Here is a 16,876-nt window from a genome sequence, read left to right as displayed (position 1 = left end):
CCTTTGGTCTGGTTTTACCATAGATATCGTATGGCGCTCTGGAAATAATCACATTATGGATTCCCCGGGGGTCCTGGCAGGTCCAGCATTCACACACAGCAGAAAATTCGATGAATGCGAATCCGATTGTTGCTCTTTGGCAGGAAGCACATGGATTTCTGCGACAAAGTCTGCCAGGTGTGAATGCTCCCTTAGCCGCTTTCACAGAGATTTTGGCCTTTTCCCCCAGATAATGGCTGGAGTTTTGGGGTCCCTGATGCCGAGCTGCAGTACCGCCTCCCTCCAGGCGGTGGCAGCAGAGCTCGGGCCGCTGATAAGCACAGGGTGGTGGCCGCTCCCCGCTCAGTCGTCCTGCAGAAGCTTCGCGGTCTCCGTGCAGAGAGGTCGCCGGTCAGGTAAGTGGCGCCCGGAGCACTGACCGCACGGCTGTCCCCGGAGCCTGCACTAACCTGACTGGGGGAGGCTCACCCCGGAGCCGCCGCTTCTTCTCCTAACTTTCTTCTAGCACTAAAACCTGCTCCATCAGCGCCGCATCCATATATAGTCACATCGTGCGCTGCCGACCGGATGGGGAGCAACGACCGCAGGGCAGCGACTGAGGGGAGCAACGTGACTGGGGGGTGGAGGTGGGGAGCAACGTGACTGGGGGGTGGAGGTGGGGAGCAACGTGACTGGGGGGTGGAGGTGGGGAGCAACGTGACTGGGGGGTGGAGGTGGGGAGCAACAACCGCAGGGCAGCGACTGAGGGGTGGAGGTGGGGAGCAACATGACTGGGGGGTGGAGGTGGGGAGCAACGTGACTGGGGGGTGGAGGTGGGGAGCAAGTGGGGAAAGGGGGTCCGGAGGTGGGGAGCAAGTGGGGAAAGGGGGTCCGGAGGTGGGGAGCAACGTGACTGGGGGGTGGAAGTGGGGAGCAAGTGGGGAAAGGGGGTCCGGAGGTGGGGAGCAAGTGGGGAAAGGGGGTCTGGAGGTGTGGGGAAAGGGGGGAGCAACGTGACTGGGGGGTGGAAGTGGGGAGCAACGACCGCAGGGCAGCGACTGAGGGGTGGAGGTGGGGAGCAACATGACTGGGGGGTGGAGGTGGGGAGCAAGTGGGGAAAGGGGGTCCGGAGGTGGGGAGCAAGTGGGGAAAGGGGGTCTGGAGGTGTGGGGAAAGGGGGGAGCAACGTGACTGGGGGGTGGAAGTGGGGAGCAACGACCGCAGGGGAGCGACTGAGGGGTGGAGGTGGGGAGCAACGTGACTGGGGGGTGGAGGTGGGGAGCAACGTGACTGGGGGGTGGAGGTGGGGAGCAACAACCGCAGGGCAGCGACTGAGGGGTGGAGGTGGGGAGCAACATGACTGGGGGGTGGAGGTGGGGAGCAACGTGACTGGGGGGTGGAGGTGGGGAGCAAGTGGGGAAAGGGGGTCCGGAGGTGGGGAGCAAGTGGGGAAAGGGGGTCCGGAGGTGGGGAGCAACGTGACTGGGGGGTGGAAGTGGGGAGCAAGTGGGGAAAGGGGGTCCGGAGGTGGGGAGCAAGTGGGGAAAGGGGGTCTGGAGGTGTGGGGAAAGGGGGGAGCAACGTGACTGGGGGGTGGAAGTGGGGAGCAACGACCGCAGGGCAGCGACTGAGGGGTGGAGGTGGGGAGCAACATGACTGGGGGGTGGAGGTGGGGAGCAACGTGACTGGGGGGTGGAGGTGGGGAGCAAGTGGGGAAAGGGGGTCCGGAGGTGGGGAGCAAGTGGGGAAAGGGGGTCCGGAGGTGGGGAGCAACGTGACTGGGGGGTGGAAGTGGGGAGCAAGTGGGGAAAGGGGGTCCGGAGGTGGGGAGCAACGTGACTGGGGGGTGGAAGTGGGGAAAGGGGGTCCGGAGGTGGGGAGCAACGTGACTGGGGGGTGGAAGTGGGGAGCAAGTGGGGAAAGGGGGTCCGGAGGTGGGGAGCAACGTGACTGGGGGGTGGAAGTGGGGAAAGGGGGTCCGGAGGTGGGGAGCAACGTGACTGGGGGGTGGAGGTGGGGAGCAAGTGGGGAAAGGGGGTCCGGAGGTGGGAAGCAACGTGACTGGGGGGTGGAAGTGGGGAGCAAGTGGGGAAAGGGGGTCCGGAGGTGGGGAGCAACGTGACTGGGGTCTGGAGGTGGGGAGCAAGTGGGGAAAGGGGGTCCGGAGGTGGGGAGCAAGTGGGGAAAGGGGGTCCGGAGGTGGGGAGCAACGTGACTGGGGGGTGGAAGTGGGGAGCAACGACCGCAGGGCAGCGACTGAGGGGTGGAGGTGGGGAGCAACATGACTGGGGGGTGGAGGTGGGGAGCAACATGACTGGGTGGTGGAGGTGGGGAGCAACATGACTGGGAGGTGGGGAGCAACGACCGCAGGGCAGCGACGTGACTGGGGGGAGGAGGTGGGGGAAGGGGGCGAGGAGCAGCTGGGTACAGGGGGGCAGCTGTCCTGGGTGGGGGTACATCTTTTGCCGCTGTGCGGAGGGCAGCAGTCCCCGGTCAGTGGTGCAAAGAGCTCCGATTGCTATCAGTGAATGGGAGCATCCCTATCCTTCCCTGGCCACTGAGGAGGGATTGTTACAATGTGTCGGTCTGCCCAGTCCTCACTCCAGACGGCTAGCTGCACTGATACATTGTAACTAACGGTCTGTTCCAGGCTTTCACTCACTGAGGAGACTGGATACATTGTAACAAATCCTCAGCTAGTTTTTGGTTTGGTTTCATCCCCCGGATGTAAAGAAGAATGTTTCCAGTGACTGACAGCAAGCAGAGATCCTGTTACTCATGTCTGACCTCAGCTGGGGGCTGCTGTAGTCACTGAATGCTGAGGGTTGTAGTTCTAATTGACTGATCTCTCCTGGAGGGGATGAAGATGAGGCCCCTGATGCGGTTCAGCAGAGCATCCCGCTGCGCCGCGTGGACTGGTCACATGACCATTCTTTGTTGTGGGTGCGGCTGCCGGGGATGCGTGTGATTACTCGGGGTTGGTTCTGCTGTCGGCTGTGCTGCGGTTGGACGCCGTCTCCAAGAACTGTCTGCGCTCTTTTCTTATATTTTCTTGCATGTTCCTCTCGTGGCCTCCATTCTGCTGTAGTGAAGGCCCCGCGCAGCAGAGCTGAGGCAGTGACCGCTCCTGTGCTAAGCAGTGGTGTTGAGCGAACTTGTGCTTTGAGTTCGGCGTCTAAAGTTCGGGTTATTGAAGAATCGCGTTATGGATTCTAAATTCTGTTATGGTCCGTGGTAGCGGAATCCATGACGCCGTTCTTCTATAACCCGAACTTTAGACGCCAAACTTAAAGCACAAGTTCGCTCAACACCACGAAGCAGAATAGAAGCCTCAGGGCGGTGACAAATACCGAGGGGCAGCCGCCATGGCAGTGCAGTGTGTGGATGACCCTGACTGGGCGACTCTCCTGCAACCGCCGCTCCGTGTCCCCGGCCTCCTGCCCTGCGGCGCCACAGGGCAGGAGAGGAGGCCGGGAGCCGGCACCGCAGGGCCTCCCCTCCTGCGGCGCCGGCCTCCCCTCCTGCAGCGCCGGCTCCCGGCCTCCTCTCCTGCCCCGCGGCACAGGCCCCCGGCCTCCTCTCCTGCGGCTCCCGGCCTCCTCTCCTGCCCTGCGGCTCCCGGCCTCCTCTCCTGCCCCGCGGCGCCGGCCCCCGGCCTCCTCTCCTCCTCTCCTGCCCTGCGGCTCCCGGCCTCCTCGCGATGCATGGCTGTGCTAACCTCTAGTTATGGCGCCTCCCTCGTTATTTCCTCTCTGACCCCCGATCATTGTCTCTATAATAACATGAAGCCTGGCGCAGTCCCATGTAAATGAAGCCCCATCCTCCTGTAAGGGAGAGTTCTGAAACTTTCTAATAGACTTTTTGCATCAATTCTTGAGTCTCTTCTTGCTGTCAGTGAATAAGAACATTCCTTCCAGAGGCTGGTAGTTATCCTGATCTAGTCCTGCTCACAGCTGATGGTTTGTCACAGTGTATCAGTGCAGGTAATCCTCTGTTGAGCTCACAGTCTATAAGAAAGCTGCTGTCATTATCCGATGCTAGTGCGTCATGTGGAGGAGGCTGTACCGGCCCTTTAAGTCCTTGTGATTATGTAGCTGGGGTGATGAGTGATGGCCGCCCCTTACTGTGCGTCTCGTCACCCCCCCCCCCCCCCCGCTAATCGCATTTCCCTCTGGTGTTAATCACCGGATGTTTCTATTTCCTCCATTTATAAATTGTCTGTCTGTTCCTAAGATACCGGACGCCCCGACCACAACTCCCATCATCCTCATTTATGTTGAGTAGCACTGTTCGGGGGTGACGTGAAGAGCTGTAAACCCAGGTCAGATGCTTGCTGGCAGTGAATAGAACACTGTAGCTAATCAGATTGCAGCTCTCGTCGGGGGCAGCGACCTGATTGGCTGCTGGAGCGACGTTTGCGCCAGTTTGGCTTCGTCTCTCCCCATTCACTGCCAGCAAGCGTTTATAGCTGCCAGCAACCTCCGCTCAGGAATCCCAAACTGCAGAGATGGTAAGAAGATGGCGCCGTCCTCCAGCAGCGGCTCCAGCGCCATCTTACACGCCACGATCGTCACAGCGCAGTCGCCCCCCCCCAGATCTCTGATCTGCCGTGATGATTGGGGCTTGTAAAATCAACGTGGAAACCGCAAAAACTACAACTCCCGTCATCCCCGATGACACAGCATGAACCTGCCGTGACCGCCCGCTCCTTGTGTTTTGTGTTTTTGCCGCATGCATTGTTAGGTGGGATTCCTCGCAGGTTAGTGTGTGCATGGACCATCGGCACGACCGCCACCTCCAGGACCGGGCACCAACCACTGCGCAGCCGCTAACTCACAGTAATGGGGAACGCGGAGTCATCCGGAGCGTGCTGCGTACCACGGGTGTGTGCTTCTACTACATGTGTGTCCTGTCCTGACTCTGCGCACATCACATGATCACTCTGGGGGGGCACATTCATATACACGACCCCCCCGACTCTGCGCACATAACATGATCACTCTGGGCGGGGGGGGGGGCACATACATATACACGACCTCCGACTCTGTGCACATCACATGATCACTCTGGGGGGGCACATACATATACATGACCCCCCCCCCCCCCCTCTGTGCACATCACATGATCACTCTGGGGGGGGCACATACATATACACGACCCCCCCGACTCTGCGCACATCACATGATCACTCTGGGGGGGGGGGCACATACATATACACGACCCCCCCCCCCCCCCCCCGACTCTGCGCACATCACATGATCACTCCGGGGGGGGGGGGGGGGGGGGCACATACATATACACGACCCCCCCCCCCCCCCCCCCGAATCTGCGCACATCACATGATCACTCTGGGGGGGCACATACATATACACGACCTCCCCGACTCTGCGCACATCACATGATCACTCCGGGGGGGGGGCACATACATATACACGACCCCCCCCCCCCCCCCCCGAATCTGCGCACATCACATGATCACTCTGGGGGGGCACATACATATACACGACCTCCCCGACTCTGCGCACATCACATGATCACTCTAGGGGGGGGGGGGGCACATACATATACACGACCCCCCCGACTCTGCGCACATTACATGATCACTCTGGGGGGGCACATACATATACACGACCCCCCCCCCCCCCCCCCCCCCCCCCCCGCGACTCTATGCACATCACATGAACACTCTGGGGGGGGGGGGGCACATACATATACACGACCCCCCCGACTCTGCGCACATCACATGAACACTCTGGGGGGGGCACATATATATATATATATATATATACACACACACTATCTCCTCCTCCATCCCCCCCCCCCCCTCGTGTCTGGATTTCTTTGACACTGAGTCACTGCGGTTTAGAAAAACATGAACTGCTCTCCCCATGCGGCTCAGAATCTCCGGAGGCGTGCGGAATCCGCCCTGTGACTCATCTCGGGGAATCCCTGCAGATTCCCCCCCCCCTCCCCATATGGATCAGCAGCCGCTCCCTCTGACGGGACACTGGGGGGCACTGACATAGAGCGGACGGCAGCAGAGTGGGTTCTGCAGGAGAAGGTGCTCAGAGCCCCATTCCTCTACCAGTGTGTCAGTCTTTACTGTAGCTCTGGCATTCTAGTCAAGAGCCTCAAGATGAAGATCTGTAGGCCCCTCCCAGACGGGCAGAGCAGGGGATTGTGGGAGGACAGACTATGAAGGAGGCAGGCGTCCTCTGGAGACTGTTCAGATGCCCCTCGCCCCCCTGGCTGTGCCTCGTGCCCCTCGCCCCCCTGGCTGTGCCTCGTGCCCCTCGCCCCCCTGGCTGTGCCTCGTGCCCCTCGCCCCCCTGGCTGTGCCTCGTGCCCCTCGCCCCCCTGGCTGTGCCTCGTGCCCCTCGCCCCCCTGGCTGTGCCTCGTGCCCCTCGCCCCCCTGGCTGTGCCTCGTGCCCCTCGCCCCCCTGGCTGTGCCTCGCGCCCCTTTATTTTGCTCGGTCTGTGAGGTAAACCTCCACAATCCCCCCCGCCCTGCTCACACAGCTGAGGGGCAGTTACCATGTGTCAGTGCAGTCAGTTGGGGCACTCAGGCAAGTCCTGAAATGGTTAAATGGCGGTGGGTTTCGTAGCTCAGAAAATACTTGTGGTTTTTATGTTTTGCGCAGTGCAATCCTGACCTGTAAAACATCCCGGGGCGGTGTCGTTACTGTGGTTCACTGGAGCTTGTACTGCTGCGCTTTCCTCATACACTAATTTCTTACCATTTTCAAGATCTCTGCTTGCTTTCACTGCATTCTGAAGCCCACAGCCTGTGGACACCTTCAGGGCAATTTTCTTATCATGTTTTTATTTGGTCTTAAGCTTTTGAGACTCATTCAGCGGAGGCCGTGACCTCTAGCAGGTAACAGTTCAGGCGCCGATCCCGTGCCGGTCCCTTCACACTCCATCCTCCCCTCACTGCTGACGGGTGCAGTCCTCGTCCTATGGGGGGAGGGGGATCTCGCCAGCGATGACCGAGCGTTCTTCGTGAAATCGTTCCAGACCTCGCACGATTATCCTCCACCGCGACTCCTCCTGAGGTCAGGAGATCCGAGATTAGGCTTCACATGAGCCCTCAGCTGACGGCACTCAGGAGGGACAGGCTGCAAACAGACACAAAAACTGCTGAAACTTCTTAATAAAAACCAGTTGAAAATAATGATTATTGGCCAAAATGAGTAAATTGCTATATACTGCTGAGGGTTGTCGCAATGTTCCAGTGCAGGGAAGCGCCATCTGCCATGAGCTCACAGACGGTTGTCTGCACTGATGCATTGTAACAAAGCCTCAGCTGTCAGTCACTGAGGGCAAGCAGAGCTCTTGGCAGAGAAGGGTTTGTTGCGGTCCGTCACCCGTTGTCATGTCCTTCAGTCTTCAGAGATGGTGGTCGATCACCCCGAGTTTGAGAAGGCGGGGAGGGAGCCGGGCCTGCAGGTCTGGAGGATCGAGAAGTTTGACCTGGTGGCCGTGCCGCAGAATCATTACGGGTCCTTCTTCACCGGAGACGCCTACATCGTCCTGTGCACCATAAAGCAGCGCTCCGGGAACCTGCAGTACGACCTCCATTACTGGTTGGGTGAGTAACCCCGGCGGGTGGCGGACGAGCTGGACCGTGTAGTCCACATTGCAGAGGCCATCACTGTGGATGATGAGGGTTGTAGTAATCTCCTGTGCGGAGTTATCTCATGATCCTTTCTTATCACGGATTATCTCAATCCTCCCGCCTGCTGGTGTACAGCGCCCCCCTGTGTATTGTGGAGCTCAGTGTACAGCGCCCCCCTGTGTATTGTAGAGCTCAGTGTGCAGGGCCTCCTGTGTATTGTAGAGCTCAGTGTGCAGGGCCCCCCTGTGTATTGTAGAGCTCAGTGTGCAGGGCCCCCTGTGTATTGTGGAGCTCAGTGTGCAGGGCCCCCTGTGTATTGTGGAGCTCAGTGTACAGCGCCCCCCTGTGTATTGTAGAGCTCAGTGTACAGCGCCCCCCTGTGTATTGTGGAGCTCAGTGTACAGCGCCCCCCTGTGTATTGTAGAGCTCAGTGTACAGCGCCCCCCTGTGTATTGTAGAGCTCAGTGTGCAGGGCCCCCCTGTGTATTGTAGAGCTCAGTGTGCAGGGCCCCCCTGTGTATTGTAGAGCTCAGTGTGCAGGGCCCCCCTGTGTATTGTAGAGCTCAGTGTACAGCGCCCCCCTGTGTATTGCGGAGCTGAGTGTGCAGGGCCCCCCCGTGTATTGCGGAGCTGAGTGTGCAGGGCCCCCCCGTGTATTGCGGAGCTGAGTGTGCAGGGCCCCCCCGTGTATTGCGGAGCTGAGTGTGCAGGGCCCCCCCGTGTATTGCGGAGCTGAGTGTGCAGGGCCCCCCCGTGTATTGCGGAGCTGAGTGTGCAGGGCCCCCCCGTGTATTGCGGAGCTGAGTGTGCAGGGCCCCCCCGTGTATTGCGGAGCTGAGTGTGCAGGGCCCCCCCGTGTATTGCGGAGCTGAGTGTGCAGGGCCCCCCCGTGTATTGCGGAGCTGAGTGTGCAGGGCCCCCCCGTGTATTGCGGAGCTGAGTGTGCAGGGCCCCCCCGTGTATTGCGGAGCTGAGTGTGCAGGGCCCCCCCGTGTATTGCGGAGCTGAGTGTGCAGGGCCCCCCCGTGTATTGCGGAGCTGAGTGTGCAGGGCCCCCCCGTGTATTGCGGAGCTGAGTGTGCAGGGCCCCCCCGTGTATTGCGGAGCTGAGTGTGCAGGGCCCCCCCGTGTATTGCGGAGCTGAGTGTGCAGGGCCCCCCCGTGTATTGCGGAGCTGAGTGTGCAGGGCCCCCCCGTGTATTGCGGAGCTGAGTGTGCAGGGCCCCCCCGTGTATTGCGGAGCTGAGTGTGCAGGGCCCCCCCGTGTATTGCGGAGCTGAGTGTGCAGGGCCCCCCCCGTGTATTGCGGAGCTGAGTGTGCAGGGCCCCCCCCGTGTATTGCGGAGCTGAGTGTGCAGGGCCCCCCCGTGTATTGCGGAGCTGAGTGTGCAGGGCCCCCCCGTGTATTGCGGAGCTGAGTGTGCAGGGCCCCCCCGTGTATTGCGGAGCTGAGTGTGCAGGGCCCCCCCGTGTATTGCGGAGCTGAGTGTGCAGGGCCCCCCCGTGTATTGCGGAGCTGAGTGTGCAGGGCCCCCCCGTGTATTGCGGAGCTGAGTGTGCAGGGCCCCCCCGTGTATTGCGGAGCTGAGTGTGCAGGGCCCCCCCGTGTATTGCGGAGCTGAGTGTGCAGGGCCCCCCCGTGTATTGCGGAGCTGAGTGTGCAGGGCCCCCCCGTGTATTGCGGAGCTGAGTGTGCAGGGCCCCCCCGTGTATTGCGGAGCTGAGTGTGCAGGGCCCCCCCGTGTATTGCGGAGCTGAGTGTGCAGGGCCCCCCCGTGTATTGCGGAGCTGAGTGTAGGAGTAACGACTTGTGACTTCGCTTCCTACAGGTGATGCGTGCACTCAGGATGAGAGCGGATCTGCCGCCATCTTTACGGTCCAGATGGACGATCACCTTGGAGGAAAACCCATCCAGAACCGCGAGGTCCAGGGCTACGAGTCGCCAGCTTTCTTGGGCTACTTTAAGTCTGGCATCAAGTACAAGGTGACGCAGCAGCAGTGACGTTTCAGTGGGTCAGACGCCGTCCCCACAGTATCTAGGTCCTTCCTGAGGCCGCTCCAGATGGCGCTCTGTGTGCCTAGTGCCGCTGATCTTTGTTTCCTGTCCTCAGGCGGGGGGTGTGGCCTCAGGGTTCACTCACGTGGTCCCCAATGATGTGTCCATCGAGCGACTGCTGCAGGTGAAGGGGCGCCGCATGGCTCGTGCCACCGAGGTGCCAGTGTCCTGGGGGAGCTTCAACCAGGGAGACTGCTTCATCCTGGACCTGGGAGACGTACGTACCGCCACGTGTGGAGCGCGCAAGCGGAGACCCCTGCCCCCTGGTCTTTTACTCTCCTGTCCCCCCCCCCCCCCCCCCCCCCTCCTCCTCCTCGCCTTTTTACTCTCCTGTCCCGTCCCCCCCTCCTCCTCGTCTTTTACTCTCCTGTCCCGTCCCCCCTCCTCCTCCTCGTCTTTTACTCTCCTGTCCCCCCTCCTCCTCCTCGTCTTTTACTCTCCTGTCCCGTCCCCCCCTCCTCCTCCTCCTCCTCCTCGTCTTTTACTCTCCTGTCCCCCCTCCTCCTCCTCCTCGTCTTTTACTCTCCTGTCCCGTCCCCCCCTCCTCCTCGTCTTTTACTCTCCTGTCCCGTCCCCCCTCCTCCTCCTCGTCTTTTACTCTCCTGTCCCCCCCTCCTCCTCCTCGTCTTTTACTCTCCTGTCCCGTCCCCCCCTCCTCCTCCTCCTCGTCTTTTACTCTCCTGTCCCCCCTCCTCCTCCTCCTCCTCCTCCTCGTCTTTTACTCTCCTGTCCCGTCCCCCCTCCTCCTCCTCGTCTTTTACTCTCCTGTCCCCCCCCCCTCCTCCTCCTCCTCGTCTTTTACTCTCCTGTCCTGTCCCTCCTCCTCCTCGTCTTTTACTCTCCTGTCCCCCCCCTCCTCGCCTTTTTACTCTCCTGCCCCCCCCCCTCCTCGCCTTTTTACTCTCCTGTCCCCCCCCCTCCTCGCCTTTTTACTCTCCTGTCCCCCCCCCTCCTCGCCTTTTTACTCTCCTGTCCCCCCCCTCCTCGCCTTTTTACTCTCCTGTCCCGTCCCCCCCTCCTCCTCGTCTTTTACTCTCCTGTCCCGTCCCCCCTCCTCCTCCTCGTCTTTTACTCTCCTGTCCCGTCCCCCCTCCTCCTCCTCCTCGTCTTTTACTCTCCTGTCCCGTCCCCCCTCCTCCTCCTCGTCTTTTACTCTCCTGTCCCCCCTCCTCCTCCTCGTCTTTTACTCTCCTGTCCCGTCCCCCCCTCCTCCTCGTCTTTTACTCTCCTGTCCCGTCCCCCCCCTCCTCCTCCTCCTCCTCGTCTTTTACTCTCCTGTCCCGTCCCCCCCCTCCTCCTCGTCTTTTACTCTCCTGTCCCGTCCCCCCCCTCCTCCTCCTCCTCCTCGTCTTTTACTCTCCTGTCCCGTCCCCCCCTCCTCCTCGTCTTTTACTCTCCTGTCCCGTCCCCTCCTCCTCGTCTTTTACTCTCCTGTCCCGTCCCCTCCTCCTCGTCTTTTACTCTCCTGTCCCGTCCCGTCCCCCCCTCCTCGCCTTTTTACACTCCTGTCCCCCCCCCCCCCCCCCCTCCTCGCCTTTTTACACTCCTGTCCCGTCCCCCCCCTCCTCGCCTTTTTACACTCCTGTCCCGTCCCCTCCTCCTCGTCTTTTACTCTCCTGTCCCGTCCCGTCCCCCCCTCCTCCTCCTCCTCGTCTTTTACTCTCCTGTCCCGTCCCGTCCCCCCCTCCTCCTCCTCCTCGTCTTTTACTCTCCTGTCCCGTCCCCCCTCCTCCTCCTCCTCGTCTTTTACTCTCCTGTCCCGTCCCCCCTCCTCCTCGTCTTTTACTCTCCTGTCCCGTCCCCTCCTCCTCGTCTTTTACTCTCCTGTCCCGTCCCCTCCTCCTCGTCTTTTACTCTCCTGTCCCGTCCCCCCCTCCTCGTCTTTTACACTCCTGTGCCCCCCTCCTCATCTTCTCCATATTTGCAGGAAATCTACCAGTGGTGCGGATCAAAGGCAAATCGTTTTGAGAAGCTTAAAGCCACCGCCGTCGCCAAAGACATCCGTGATAATGAGCGACACGGCCGTGCCAGAGTGTACGTGGTGGAGGAGGGGACGGAGCGCGAGAAGATGATTCAGGTGGGAGGCCTGTAGAGGGTCACGTGACTGGCGGCTGCGCCGGGAGGCCTGTAGAGGGTCACGTGACACCCAGTTTATTCCATCTCATGGTCATCTTGTTGGGGGAGGGGGATATAGCGCACGTGTCCTGCGGTTGGGACTACATTCCTGCATCTGGAAGCAGTTTGTGCGGTTCGTGCCGAGAGGTTTGTTTACGGGGAAAAAACTGGAGCTCCAGACATGAAGATGTGGCGACCCCCCCCCCCCGTGACGCCTCGCCTGTCCTGGGGTCCCCCCCCCCTCCCCGTGACGCCTGTCCTGGGGTCCCCCCCCCCCTCCCAGTGACGCCTGTCCTGGGGTCGGTCCCCCCGTGACGCCTGGCCTGGGGTCCCCCCCCCCCCCCGTGACGCCTGGCCTGGCGTCAGCCCCCCCGTGACGCCTGGCCTGGCGTCAGCCCCCCCCCCCCCCCCCCCCCCCCCGTGACGCCTGGCCTGGCGTCGTCGTCGTCCCCCGTGACGCCTCGCCTGGGGTCCCCCCCCTGACGCCCCGCCCCTGTCCTGGGGTCCCCCCCCCGTGATGCCTCGCCTGGGGTCCCCCCCCCCCCGTGACGTCTCGCCCCTGTCGTGGGGTCCCCCCCCTCCTGTGACGCCTCGCCTGTCCATCCCTACTGATCTTCAGTCCCATGTGTCAGGGGTTAATTCTCACCCACAGTTACCGGCTCCTTGCCGGGACTTAGATCTTTACCGCTGCGGGCACGCAGCATCCTGTGGGGGCGGCTGTGTCGGGCAGCGCCCAGATTCCTGCCATCTAGGGGCAGATCGTGCGCAGCTGTCAGTGGATTGTGCCTTGGGGGCAGGAAGGGCCCAGTGCCAGGAATGCTGCAAAACACCTATTGTTATCAAATGTCAGCGCATACTGGGAGTTGTAGTTATCCAGTGACAGAACTACAGGGAATTGTGGATGACTGAGGGGAATCCAGCATCCGGTGATCTGGAAGGTTCGGTAATCCGGCACAGAGCTGCGGTAGAAGCAGAGCCAGAAGCGAGCCGGGCAGATCCTGGTCTGTGGTAACCCGAAAATCACTGGAAAAGATAAAAAAAACTCCTGCACCATGTGAAAAATGAATGTGCGCGGCTGAGGAATCGCTGAAAATGATGCGATGATAATATTATACAATATAATATACGGCCCCTCACAATGAGACTCTGAGCCAATATAATATACGGCCCCTCACAATGAGACTGAGCCAATATAATATACGGCCCCTCACAGTGAGACTCTCAGCCAATATAATATACGGCCCCTCACAGTGAGACTCTGAGCCAATATAATATACGGCCCCTCACAATGAGACTGAGCCAATATAATATACGGCCCCTCACAGTGAGACTCTCAGCCAATATAATATACGGCCCCTCACAATGAGACTCTGAGCCAATATAATATACGGCCCCTCACAGTGAGACTGAGCCAATATAATATACGGCCCCTCACAGTGAGACTGAGCCAATATAATATACGGCCCCTCACAGTGAGACTGAGCCAATATAATATACGGCCCCTCACAGTGAGACTGAGCCAATATAATATACGGCCCCTCACAGTGAGACTGAGCCAATATAATATACGGCCCCTCACAGTGAGACTGAGCCAATATAATATACGGCCCCTCACAGTGAGACTCTGAGCCAATATAATATACGGCCCCTCACAATGAGACTCTCAGCCAATATAATATACGGCCCCTCAGTGAGACTGAGCCAATATAATATACGACCCCTCACAATGAGACTGAGCCAATATAATATACGGCCCCTCACAGTGAGACTGAGCCAATATAATATACGGCCCCTCACAGTGAGACTCTCAGCCAATATAATATACGGCCCCTCACAATGAGACTCTCAGCCAATATAATATACGGCCCCTCAGTGAGACTGAGCCAATATAATATACGACCCCTCACAATGAGACTGAGCCAATATAATATACGGCCCCTCACAGTGAGACTGAGCCAATATAATATACGGCCCCTCACAGTGAGACTGAGCCAATATAATATACGGCCCCTCACAGTGAGACTGAGCCAATATAATATACGGCCCCTCACAGTGAGACTGAGCCAATATAATATACGGCCCCTCACAGTGAGACTGAGCCAATATAATATACGGCCCCTCACAGTGAGACTGAGCCAATATAATATACGGCCCCTCACAGTGAGACTGAGCCAATATAATATACGGCCCCTCAGTGAGACTCTCAGCCAATATAATATACGGCCCCTCACAGTGAGCCTGAGCCAATATAATATACGGCCCCTCACAGTGAGACTCTCAGCCAATATAATATACGGCCCCTCACAGTGAGACTCTCAGCCAATATAATATACGGCCCCTCACAGTGAGACTCTCAGCCAATATAATATACGGCCCCTCACAGTGAGACTCTCAGCCAATATAATATACGGCCCCTCACAGTGAGACTCTCAGCCAATATAATATACGGCCCCTCAGTGAGACTGAGCCAATATAATATACGGCCCCTCACAATGAGACTCTCAGCCAATATAATATACGGCCCCTCACAGTGAGACTGAGCCAATATAGTATACGGCCCCTCACAATGAGACTCTCAGCCAATATAATATACGGCCCCTCACAGTGAGACTCTCAGCCAATATAATATACGGCCCCTCACAATGAGACTCTCAGCCAATATAATATACGGCCCCTCACAATGAGACTCTCAGCCAATATAATATACGGCCCCTCACAGTGAGACTGAGCCAATATAATATACGGCCCCTCACAGTGAGACTCTCAGCCAATATAATATACGGCCCCTCACAGTGAGACTCTCAGCCAATATAATGATCAGAAGACGCCCTACTGTATCCCTATCTGTGCCAGCGGAGCAGCCCCTACACATACCCGCACCTGTCACTAAGGTCCCATTGATGCCGGCCCTGTGCCGATGGCGGGATCCCTGACCTTGCCTCGCTCTTCTTGCAGGTTCTGGGGGAGAAGCCGGATTTACCAGAGGGAACGCCCGATGACGTTAAAGCAGATGCCACCAACAGGAAGCTGGCCAAGCTGTACAAGGTGACAGCGCGCGCTCCTGGGCACCGCCGGACGCCGCGCTCTCCTGACAGTCTGTCACTAATCTCCCTTTGTCTCCAGGTGTCTAATGGCGGCGGCCCAATGTCCGTTTCTCTGGTCGCAGATGAAAACCCATTCACCCAGTCTGCCCTGAACTCCGACGACTGCTTCATCCTGGACCACGGATCTGACGGAAAGATCTTCGTCTGGAAAGGTTTGTGCGAAGCAGTCAAGATGGGGGAGGGGTCCGTGGAGAGGAAGGAGTTAAGTATAGTGAATCAAGGCTCCGCAATCCATGTCTGCGCTGTACTGAGAATGGGAACGTGCTTATTACATCCAGAGGCAAGGAACTGGCCCTACCCTCCTCACACAGCTGAGGGTTTGTTGTGATGTATCAGTACAGGGAACTAATAAGCCTTTGAATGGTGCAATGTAACGACGCCCTGCCCCCCCGTGTCGTCGTCCGTCCCCGACCCCTGCCCTCCCTGTCGTCCCTCCCCGACACCTGCCCTCCCTCCCTGTGTCGTCCGTCCGTCCCCTGCCCTCCCTCCCTGTGTCGTCCGTCCGTCCCCTGCCCTCCCTCCCTGTGTCGTCCGTCCGTCCCCTGCCCTCCCTCCCTGTGTCGTCCGTCCGTCCCCTGCCCTCCCTCCCTGTGTCGTCCGTCCGTCCCCTGCCCTCCCTCCCTGTGTCGTCCGTCCGTCCCCTGCCCTCCCTCCCTGTGTCGTCCGTCCGTCCCCTGCCCTCCCTCCCTGTGTCGTCCGTCCGTCCCCTGCCCTCCCTCCCTGTGTCGTCCGTCCGTCCCCTGCCCTCCCTCCCTGTGTCGTCCGTCCGTCCCCTGCCCTCCCTCCCTGTGTCGTCCGTCCGTCCCCTGCCCTCCCTCCCTGTGTCGTCCGTCCGTCCCCTGCCCTCCCTCCCTGTGTCGTCCGTCCGTCCCCTGCCCTCCCTCCCTGTGTCGTCCGTCCGTCCCCTGCCCTCCCTCCCTGTGTCGTCCGTCCGTCCCCTGCCCTCCCTCCCTGTGTCGTCCGTCCGTCCCCTGCCCTCCCTCCCTGTGTCGTCCGTCCGTCCCCTGCCCCCCCTCCCTGCGTCGTCCGTCCGTCCCCTGCCCTCCCTCCCTGTGTCGTCCGTCCGTCCCCTGCCCTCCCTCCCTGTGTCGTCCGTCCGTCCCCTGCCCTCCCTCCCTGTGTCGTCCGTCTGTCCGTCCCCTGCCCTCCCTCCCTGTGTCGTCCGTCTGTCCGTCCCCTGCCCTCCCTCCCTCCCCGTGTCGTCCGTCCGTCCCCTGCCCTCCCTCCCTCCTCGTGTCGTCCGTCCGTCCCCTGCCCTCCCTCCCCGTGTCGTCCGTCCGTCCGTCCCCTGCCCTCCCTCCCTGTGTCGTCCGTCCGTCCGTCCCCTGCCCTCCCTCCCTGTGTCGTCCGTCCGTCCGTCCGTCCCCTGCCCTCCCTCCCTGTGTCGTCCGTCCGTCCGTCCGTCCCCTGTCCGCGCCGATTATTAGCTCAATGTTAAGGTGACATGTCCGTGTATAACCCTCATTCTCTTATCATCCGTTTAGGTAAGAGTGCCAACGTAGAGGAGAGGAAGATGGCCCTAAAAACCGCCACAGAGTTCATTTCCAAAATGGGATATCCTAAGCAGACGCAGGTGAGGAGTGCGGCACCGTCTATGGTACAGGAAAGTGACAGGGGTGTCCTCCGGGGGCGCTGTGACCTCTTCTGTGCGTCACCGGTCACAGCGCCCGCGGCTTCCCTTACATAAGGAGAGATGTATGTGGGGAGGGGTCGTGTGCGGTGCTGGGGGTGTCCTCCGGGGGCGCTGTGACCTCTTCTGTGCGTCACCGGTCACAGCGCCCGCGGCTTCCCTTACATAAGGAGAGATGTATGTGGGGAGGGGTCGTGTGCGGTGCTGGGGGTGTCCTCCGGGGGCGCTGTGACCTCTTCTGTGCGTCACCGGTCACAGCGCCCGCGGCTTCCCTTACATAAGGAGAGATGTATGTGGGGAGGGGTCGTGTGCGGTGCTGGGGGTGTCCTCCGGGGGCGCTGTGACCTCTTCTGTGCGTCATCGGTCACAGCGC

The 16,876-nt window shown here is 60.0% G+C and overlaps 1 protein-coding gene across 4 annotated transcripts in view; it reads left to right on the top strand.

The window, feature by feature from the left end:
• The first annotated feature begins 292 nt into the window (after positions 1-292).
• GSN (gelsolin) overlaps positions 293-16,876 on the top strand; it is a 29,154-nt gene continuing 12,570 nt past the window's right edge. For 3 of the 4 annotated variants that reach the window (XM_040405619.1, XM_040405618.1, XM_040405621.1), the window contains exons 1-8: positions 4,723-4,862; positions 7,367-7,571; positions 9,428-9,582; positions 9,710-9,871; positions 11,582-11,731; positions 14,725-14,814; positions 14,893-15,025; positions 16,358-16,446. In XM_040405619.1, coding sequence (XP_040261553.1) covers positions 4,821-4,862; positions 7,367-7,571; positions 9,428-9,582; positions 9,710-9,871; positions 11,582-11,731; positions 14,725-14,814; positions 14,893-15,025; positions 16,358-16,446 — 1,026 coding nt within the window. In that variant the 5' untranslated portion in view covers positions 4,723-4,820. Of the gene's footprint in view, positions 396-4,722; positions 4,863-7,366; positions 7,572-9,427; positions 9,583-9,709; positions 9,872-11,581; positions 11,732-14,724; positions 14,815-14,892; positions 15,026-16,357; positions 16,447-16,876 lie in introns of those variants that run through there. The other variant, XM_040405620.1, reaches the window with a different exon arrangement.

Source organism: Bufo bufo, chromosome 8 (assembly GCF_905171765.1).
Source record: "Bufo bufo chromosome 8, aBufBuf1.1, whole genome shotgun sequence".
NCBI lineage: Eukaryota > Metazoa > Chordata > Amphibia > Anura > Bufonidae > Bufo > Bufo bufo.
The sequence above is the reverse complement of the archived record's forward strand: the minus strand, read 5'-3'. Positions and strand labels throughout refer to the sequence as shown.